Source organism: Bactrocera oleae, chromosome 2, assembly GCF_042242935.1.
Source record: "Bactrocera oleae isolate idBacOlea1 chromosome 2, idBacOlea1, whole genome shotgun sequence".
Taxonomy (NCBI): domain Eukaryota; kingdom Metazoa; phylum Arthropoda; class Insecta; order Diptera; family Tephritidae; genus Bactrocera; species Bactrocera oleae.
Window position 1 is genome coordinate 7,793,518 of NC_091536.1, and position 9,287 is coordinate 7,802,804.

The 9,287-nt window shown below is 37.6% G+C and overlaps 2 protein-coding genes across 15 annotated transcripts in view; one reads left to right on the forward strand and one right to left on the reverse strand.

Moving 5' to 3' along the window:
- crb (cell polarity complex component crumbs) overlaps nucleotides 1-2,428 on the forward strand; it is a 39,608-nt gene extending 37,180 nt beyond the window's left edge. For all 14 annotated transcript variants that reach the window (XM_070107818.1, XM_070107817.1, XM_070107797.1 and 11 more), the window contains 3 exons: nucleotides 45-172; nucleotides 238-657; nucleotides 724-2,428. In XM_070107818.1, the coding sequence (XP_069963919.1) occupies nucleotides 45-172; nucleotides 238-657; nucleotides 724-954 (779 nt within the window). In that variant the 3' untranslated portion in view covers nucleotides 955-2,428. The remainder of the gene's footprint in view (nucleotides 1-44; nucleotides 173-237; nucleotides 658-723) is intronic.
- Nucleotides 2,429-4,045: 1,617 nt separating this feature from the next.
- On the reverse strand, nucleotides 4,046-9,263 carry Nab2 (Nuclear polyadenosine RNA-binding 2). The gene is made up of 8 exons (XM_014230090.3): nucleotides 9,112-9,263; nucleotides 8,688-8,913; nucleotides 7,969-8,609; nucleotides 6,333-7,906; nucleotides 6,178-6,272; nucleotides 5,215-6,084; nucleotides 4,879-5,148; nucleotides 4,046-4,776 (listed from the first exon to the last, which is right to left on the reverse strand). Exons 1-8 carry the CDS (start codon nucleotides 9,148-9,150, stop codon nucleotides 4,550-4,552), a joined length of 3,942 nt encoding a protein of 1,313 aa, XP_014085565.2. The 5' UTR covers nucleotides 9,151-9,263; the 3' UTR covers nucleotides 4,046-4,549.
- Nucleotides 9,264-9,287: the final 24 nt, after the last annotated feature.

Genomic DNA, 9,287 nt, shown 5'->3' on the forward strand with positions numbered 1-9,287 from the left:
TTCAATATCTTATAAATATATGAAAATTATTTTTCTAATCACAGATGCCAATACCAACAACAACTTCACTTGCATTTGTATGCCCGATTTCGAAGGACCCTATTGCGATGTGCCCTTCTGCGAAACGACGCCGTGTCAAAATGGCGGTCTCTGCATATTCGCAGACGCTTACGTAAGTCAAATATATGCCACTTCTGAATTGTGAGAAGTTATCGAACCTACTAAATTTCTTTATAGACACCACTATGTCAGTGCAGTTTAGGTTATACAGGTCACCTATGTGAAAAGGATATCAATGAGTGCGATCCCAATCCATGTCTCAATAAGGGCATGTGCCACGACCTTATCGGCGCCTATCAATGCAACTGCACCGGCACCGGCTTTGAGGGCAACAATTGCGACATCGATATCGATGAATGTGCCTCGGGTATTGAGTACTGTGGCGGCTTGGGACGCTGCATCAATTTACAGGGTTCATTCAAATGCATCTGTCAGGATTCTTTCTGTGGCGTCTATTGCAACTTTACCGATCCGTGCAAGAATGGTGAGGGTTCACCGTGTATGAATGGCGGCAGCTGCCAGGAGGCGTGCGGCGATGAAGCGGACTATAAGTGCACCTGCAAGGCCGGCTATGAGGGCAAGGACTGCACACTGGTGGTGAGTGTGCTTGATTTTATGGAAATTAGAGGAATTTTTGAAATTTAACAATTTTTCAATACACAGATGGCCGCCAAAGATGAGGGTCCCTCCACTGCCGACATCGCCATCATTGTAATACCCGTGTTGGTGGTGTTGTTGCTGATTGGCGCGGCGCTGTTGGGCACATTTTTGGTTATGGCGCGCAATAAGCGTGCGACGCGCGGCACTTACAGCCCCAGCGCGCAAGAATATTGTAATCCGCGCCTGGAAATGGATAATGTGCTGAAGCCACCGCCAGAGGAGCGTCTAATTTAGTCGTTGACAGTTATTTCGTCTACTTTTTATTCTAAATTATATTTGTAATTAATGTTGACTTGGCACGATAGTGATGTATGAATGAAAGTAAAACCGTTACTATAAAGTCTTTATCCGCCCATTAAGTATAGTGATAGTGATTAATTAAGTGTTTAAGCGTACTAATTACGAATTATTGCTCATTATAGCGGTTTAGAAGACATTAAGCGCGTTAAAAATATCACACTCGCATTCGCTAGATTTCAGCAAGTTCGAAATAAGTTTACGCCTAGTAATTAGAAAAAAGCTGCTTAAAAATGCAACCGTGACATAAAACGTTAAGAAAAAAATTTAGCTAGCGAGTGTAAATTTTTTTTTTTTTGGAAATTTTGCCGCAGATTTAGGGTAATTAAATAAATTAAAATATATGTTTGATATAATGTAACTAGTTAGCTCAGACAACCTGTTTATGTGCTCAGTTCAAATACAGTGTACTTTCATAGACATATATTATACATGCATATTTATAATTTTACTTGAAAAAAAAAATTTAACAAATATTTATAGTTAAATAATCGTAAGGTTTAAAACCTCAGTATTGTGTTTGAATGCCAAGTGAGCAGTAAAATTATTTTTAAAAAATTATAAAAAAAATATTCAAACAAAATATTTTAAAAAATATATATAAAAATATTTAAAAATATATATATATAAAAAATATTTAAAAAAATTTTAGAAAATAGTCGAAGAAAACTTAAAAAATAACTAAAATGTTGAAATTTTAAAATTTAATATTTAAAAAGTATATATTTAGAAAGTAAAATTTCAATTAAAAAACAAATTAATATTCAAAAATTAAAATTAATAATTAAAAATTTTAAATTTAAAATTTTTAAATTCAAAAATTTAATATTTAAATTTTTTTAAATTTAATATATATATTCAAAATTTAAAATTTTCAACTTTAAAATATAAAAATTAAAATTCATATTTTAAGTATTTAAAAATTAAATATTTAAAATATAAAATACAAAATTTAAATTTCAAAACCTAAAAATTACAAATTACTTAAAAAAATGTCAATAATTAAACATATTTGTGAGAAAACAAAAAAAAAAATTTTTTGTGTAAAGCAAACTCCTCACTATGGACTTCCAAACAAAAGTGCTCTAGAATAAATATAAATCAAATTTATGTATTTGTCTAAGCATAATTTAGTGTATTTCCAATACATAAGTTAAATACCACGACTACAACTACAACAATCAATCTGTGGCCTTATTTTGTGTAATCGTATACCTTTAATTCAATTCGTGTTACCGTTATTTAGATTTTTTATCGTATATTTACTGATTATGTTAATCTATACATACATGCATACATTTATTACAAATACATACATACATAAATAAATACGTTAACTTAAGAGACTGTATTATATTAAATCGACTAATTTATATTTAATATTAATAAAGACCTTTAAACATAACTTAAATTATTTGTATTCTCTCAAGAGCTCTCAATAAAACGGTCGTTGGAAAGTAATTTAGCAATAGTGCAGTGGACATCGCCGTTATTTCCTCGGCAGTCGGGTTTACATAATCCGAATTCAACCGAAGTTTTATGCGGCCAAGAATTGTCAACTTAACAACCGCTACAACCACAGGAAATCGGCTAGACTGAGGTCTATTTTAATAATAAAAACGGAATCGACACCAGAAATCATTGAGCAAGTTCATAATATGGTGAGTGAAGGTTCTAGTTTGACTAAGTGTGAAATTGCATTTTTATATGGAATAAGCAAAACCTTGAAAGAGAGACCTGTACTCTTATAGTAGTTAGATAGATATTTTTTGAGGTTTGCACACACAGTCACAGTAAAGCCAATAATCTGATGAGGTTAAGTCTATCTGCTGATTGTTTCGTCCCTAGAGGAAATTATCAGTTAATTGTTTGATTATTTTTAGGTTATACCCTCCCGGCAATAGTTTTTGTTGGTGTAGGTCAATAGTTTACAGACAGCAGATTCTCTATTCGTTTTGATTGATAGCGATAAACTGGTAAAATTAAAAGTAAAAATACTGAATTGATAAGGTTATCGCCAGAAATTACTGGAGATGACGATCGTTTGGTAAAGTAGAATTGCAACAATAATTACTCACTATTCATCCTTATTGTGTATATTAGAGAATCTTTGATAGCAATTTTTTTTTCTAATTTTTTCGATTAAGCTGAGGTTAGACTTCTAAAATGCAGACTGGAAACTATTTAATGGCAAGTAGTGTATAAAAAATGCATACGCATTTGCTCAAGAAAATATTTATGTACATACATATATGTACATATATGTGCCTTCAACTTAAGTATAGGTGTAACAGTTAATCGCGAATGAAAAGAGAGGATTAAGAAACAACTGTGTACTTTACTATTAACTACTTGTAGTAACCAAGTCCACTATGAATTTGGCGGACCATAAATATCTCGTTATTACTATTAATTTGTTCATAATCATATTTGTTGTAGTTGTTTTGATAGTTTTATTACGCATTTAGGAATATGGATGAAATACTTACGTACATAATTAACGTGATTTAGTAAAAAAGTCAAATATCTATAATTTATGAGGGAAATGGTAAGTATAAATTATCTATGAATTTTAATACAGCTTATAGATAATGGGGGCAGAAAGGTGAAATGCCAACAATTGTAAACAATTTGACTTGAGAATTTTGCAGAGAGCAACAACAAATCTGTAAGCAAATTAAGGATTTTAATGGCATTTGTACACGAAAATGTTAAGTAAACCTAAATTATTATCTCCAAAATTGTTAGGGAAATGTGTTCTCACATTACGAGAACAACAGCAACAACAATCTACGTATGTAAATAGAACTTCTTGCGATTTTTATGTGGCCAAAGGCTGTCAGTAAACTCGTCAGCATAACTTTCTGAAAGAACTTTTGACAACAGCGCAGCTCTGCATAATTAACATAACCTAAATTTGTGTGTTTCAATGTTATTACTTTTAAAATATTTTCCGTAACCAACGAGTTAAAGCATTAATTTCCCAAACAAGTAGTGCAAAAAAGCAACAAAGCACAAAAAAAGCAACTATGTATTATGCAAATATTTGCTTCATAATTTTTATTTTATTTTAACTGCATTTATAATTACTTGACAAGCCCTAAAATGCAAAAAACCTTTAATATAATACTAATTCAAGAATTCACGGCGCAACTCGCCTCGATTATAATCATTTATACATACATACATATGTAGGTATGTATAACATTTTAGTATGCGTGTGTGTATATACTACTTGTATTTCATATGCGAGCTAGTAAATTTTTTTTTTCAATTTAATATTTATTATGCGAGAATATCATTTTTTTTAAATAATTTAAAATTTTTTCCATGTATTTGTTTGTGTTATTATTATTATTTTTTAATTGCGTATAGCATAACTACGCAGCGCCTAATTTATAAATATAGTAGTAGTATATATGAATTAGTTTGCATTGCTGCACAACTTTTACATTTACAAATATTCAAAAAAAGGAGAGTAGTTTACTAAATGTATGCGTAAGAGAAGATGACACTGGGCATGCAGCGCGTTTTAAACAACCGATGCGACCCATTTAAATTTGCTGCTGCTCTGCACTTCGTGATGATAGAAATTGCATTCCAATTTATTGATGCAATTCTTGCCAAAGCGACACGGTTTGGGATGGTAGAAGGTGCAGCCGACCTTAGTGCAAGTTGGATAGTATTTGCACATGGTGCTGTTGGCGGCTGCTGTGGCTGAAATCGATTTATAGTTCTGCACAGGCACAACATGTGATGCTAAGTAGGAGAAAAAAGACAAAAACAAAAATGTATTAAGAAATGCTGCTGCCTCGACAACTTGTTGTTCAAAAAAAAAAAAAAAAAAAAAAATGCACTTACATAAGGGGGGCGCCTGAGGTACCAGCTGCGCTGGATCCCTGGGACCGCTGTGCGCATAATTGCAATCCAGATTCGTGCAAGCGAGATCATATTTGCAATGCGGATGCGAGTACAAGCATTTGTCGGCGAATTTGCAATTCGGAAAACTTTTACACGGCGCTGTCGGGTGATAATAGTCACAGAATTGTTTGGTGCAATTCGGATGGTATTTGCAGCGTTCCTTTGTTTTCATAACACGCACAGCACTCGAGTCCAAAGTGACGGAGCTCACTGTAAGATAAAATACATATTATTATTACTTTGAAAATATCTTAAAATTACAAAGAATATACTTACATGACGGTATGTTGTCGTACTTCTTCGCCTCCACATTGCGCGTTGAGATCTTGCGTCGCTCCTCGCCGCTATGACGCTCAGCGGAATAATCACGCGAGGCTGCACGCTCGCGCTCACGATTGTGTAGCTCGTGTTCGCGTTCTCGTTCACGCCCCCTTTCGCGCATGCGTGTGCTATCGTCGCTTCTGGAGCGCCGCTTATGTACTGGCTGCTCCTCCACATCATCATCATCATCATTAATATCACTGTTGTTCATGGCACGCGCTCTGCCCTCATACTGGCTGCTATTGGAGCTGCGTTTGCGTTTGGGCGGTGTCCGTGACTCCTTGCGCGTGTCGATTTTGCGCAACGATGGTGGCGTGTTTGAACGCTCGAGCTCTTGGTTACGCTCCACGCTGTGTGTACGCTTGTGTTTGCGTTGTTGATTGCCGTTGCCCACAACAATGGTGGATGACAATTTCTTTGGACTCATCTCCTCATCGTCTGTATCATTCTTAATAATAATCTTTTTGATCTCTTTTGGTTTGCGATAAGTTTCGACTAAATCGGAGCGTCTTAGTGGCGGTGTTGCAGATAATGAATTGGATGATTCGTGATCGCTAAAACGTGGCACCGTTGATGATGGCATTACTTTGGCTGAGAGACGTGATTTGATGCTGGCGCGACGACTGTGCTCATTTTCATGTGCGCCCGAGCGTGGTCGTGATGCTTGTGTTGATTTTGTTGTTGTGGTTGTAGTTGACGATGCTTCGGCACGTTTGGAACGCGCAACCGAGGAGGATGAGGAGACTTCCTGCAATGGCGATTCGGAACGTACACGCTTCAAGGCAGCCTTTGCGCGCGACATGAACTTCAAAGCCGCTTTTTCATCTGCAAAAAGAAATACGAAAAAATAATTAAGTCAACTGTAGCCGTAACTAAACTCATTACAACTTAAACGGCGACTTAAAGCATCTAACTCACCATTAAGCGTAACCACAAATTGTGTTTTCCTTTGTGGCAGTTTGTCAGCTGTTTGCTGCGCATTTGCGTTTACATCCTCTTCAACTTCGTCGGAGCTGTGTTAAGCAAAAATTGTTTTAAGTATTAAATGTAAAAAAAAAAAAAGTAAAACTCACTCTTCGCTCTCAGCACTTTCGTGCTCCTCATTCTTTATGCGTATCATTTGCGGCACATACATGTAATTGATGTTGGAGTCAACACGTTGGAACACCGTGCCTGGCACGTACTTCTCCTCCAATTCTTCTGACTCCTCTAGCTCCTCCGCCTCACTATGCGCCTGCTCTTCAACCTCCACGTCGTCGATTTGTGCGCGTCGTCGCTTTTGTAACGGCATATCGCTTTCAACCTTGATGACAAGATTTTGTGTGGCGCGTCTGAACAAATTCGAGCTTGTTGCCGATGTGGAAGTGACTTTAGCGCCGCGTTTCAAGCGCTCACGATAGGCTTTGGTGTACAATTTACGCTCGTCAGTTGGATCTTGAACGATGTTGCTCACTTTGTTCGGCGCGGCCTTTTCCTCTTTGTGACGTGCCTTTATAATGGTCGAGCGTTGTGCTTCGGCGACGGCGCGTAGCAGTAATGTTTTGCAAGCCTGCTTGCTCGGTGAAACCGGCGCGCGTGGTTTAATTTTTATAATCGAATTCAATGATTTATCCTCATCTTCGGAGGATTCCACTTGCTTTACGGGTGCTACAATAACACGCGAACCGATGCGTTGTCGCTGTGTTTGTGGCGAATGCGCTACTTTATTTTCTTCATCATCACTACTCTCTTCGCTATCCGTAGACGTTTCACTTGTTGATGAGTTCATTTTCTCGTCGAGCTTCTTTTCAGCGATGATGCTCTTATTGGCATAATTTGGTTTCACAATAGCCGATACCGTTATGTTGGGCAGTGTACGCGGTTCGTTAGTCGTTGTGGTACGTCGTAATATTGGCGATAATGAGCGTCGCATGCGGGGCACACTACCTTTACGCCTATTTTCCACAGCATCACGACTGCGTTCTCTGCCACGCTCTCTAGGACGCTCACGTTCGCGTTCCAAATCACGGTCTTTACGTCGGTCTTCACTTCTACCGCGCAGTCGTGCTGGAAGGCGACCCCTTTCACGTTCCCGATCACGGTCACGGTCGCGTTGGCGTTCACGTTCTTTTTCCTTTTCACGTTCACGCTCACGTTCCCTTTCTCTATTTCTATCATGTTCTCTTTCACGTTCACGCTCTTTTTCGCGTTCTCGTTCCCTATCACGCTCATTATCGTTATCTTTTCGCCGGAACGAGGGCACGAAGAGTTGTTTATCCTCCCGCGTGCGTCGCTGTTGTTGTTGCGCCTCACGTACTGCTGGAGGCCGTATGCCCAATCGTTCATGTACTGGCTTCTTGGGCACCTCAGTCATTGAGTCATGTCTATCACGTTCATGTTCGCGATTTCGTGACTTTTCGCGCTCCTGGCTATTTTGTTTTTGTAGCAATGGTTGACTACTACTTAGGTTATTAGTATTTTGGTATTCACTGGTGCTGCTCGGTTTGGTAACCACACAGTTCGTCGGCGGTGGTGGTGTAAAACGCGCGGACCTGTCAGATGCCTCATTTTCGTGCGATTTTTTGTCATCACTCTTCTTTTCACCGGCATCAAAAATAATGGGACTACGCCGCTTGATACCACGTTGTTCCAGTGGTGTTTGTGTAGGCTGTAAAATTAGATAAATTATTTATGAAAAACCAAAAGTATATAATTATATAATTTATTTACCGTCTCCATCGCTTTCGGACTAAGATTTTCAACTTCCTCTTCAGTACCATCTTCTTTCAAATTTATGAAATCATCGTCATCACTGTTGTCTTCCAATTCGCCCAATTGGCGTAAATGCTTTTTGGCGGCGTATATTTTCTTTTGTATTTCAGCTAACTCAGCCAAGTCCTTTTCACGATTGCCACTGCTTACGGGCGCGGTTGGTGTCACGTTTTTACTAATACTAATAGAACTATCATCCGTAGCACCATTATAACGTTGCTCTTTGCTTGCTGTGTCATTCGTCGCCATATTCGATTTATCATTAGACAACTTGCTTGCTGAATTTTTAGTTGTTTCACTACTTGCTGTTTTGTTGCCACTTTTAGCCTTTTTTATATGCGCTGCTGCTTCAGCTGCTGTATTCAAATTTTTCTTAGCTTTCTCCAAAAACACATCCGCAAAGACGTCGGTTATAGAGTTAATGGGTGGCACTGTTGGTGTGCTAGATGACGCTGATTTTTCGGTTGTATTTACAGCAGCACTTTGCACTTCTTCTGCGGCTTTTTTGGATGCTGATATTTTTCTCTCTTTTTTATTGCTTTTGCGCTCCTTTTTGCTTGAAACATCTTGTTTGGGCTCTGCCTTGCGTTTCTTTGTGGCTATATATTGTTTATAAAATATAAAAAAAATAGTAAAACAAATATTTATACAATATTTCGCATATATGAAGTTCTCACCAATAGTTGCTGGTAACGTGACTTCTTGCAATTTTTGCAGCACTTCATGTAGCCACGTTACGAAAAGCTCTGTCTGCGAGCCTAGAAAGAGGTTGAGGTCGGCGATCATCTGTTGTTTGGAACGCTTGTTCGCTACCATAATCATCACATAATCCGGCAGCTCATCGTCTATATAGCCGGCTGTACCACCAGTGCCTAACTCTACGAGTTTTGCCTTTACGGCACTCTGGAACAAAACATAGTAATTAATTCAAACATTTAGTACACCTGTTTTACAATTTTTCTGGGTGCTTAATCAATAGATGTTTGATATTGAAAATACTCCAACAGCAGCAAACAACTTTTCATAGCATATATTTCGTGATGGTGAAAAGTATATTTTTAAACATTTTCTTTATGTAGTTACTTACACCGAGACACTTACCCGCATTTTCTGGCCGATTTCACTGCCAAAGTTTTCCATTTTTATCAGAACAATATAGAAATTATAAAACTGTCGTATCCTTTCTCCTTAGTTTCGACTGTGAAAAATATTAATATTGACTGACAGAAATTCAGTGGGAACGTCAAATAAATAAATAAGCAGGTAGCGAAATCAAC

Excerpts from the sequence above, each read along its gene's own strand:
- Nab2 (XM_014230090.3), bottom strand. The coding sequence starts at position 9,150 with ATGGAAAACTTTGGCAGTGAAATCGGCCAGAAAATGCGG. Across the intron at positions 8,914-9,111 it reads AAATCGGCCAGAAAATGCGG|AGTGCCGTAAAGGCAAAACT; the intron begins GTAAGTGTCTCG and ends GTTTTGTTCCAG. Across the intron at positions 8,610-8,687 it reads CACGTTACCAGCAACTATTG|CCACAAAGAAACGCAAGGCA; the intron begins GTGAGAACTTCA and ends AACAATATATAG.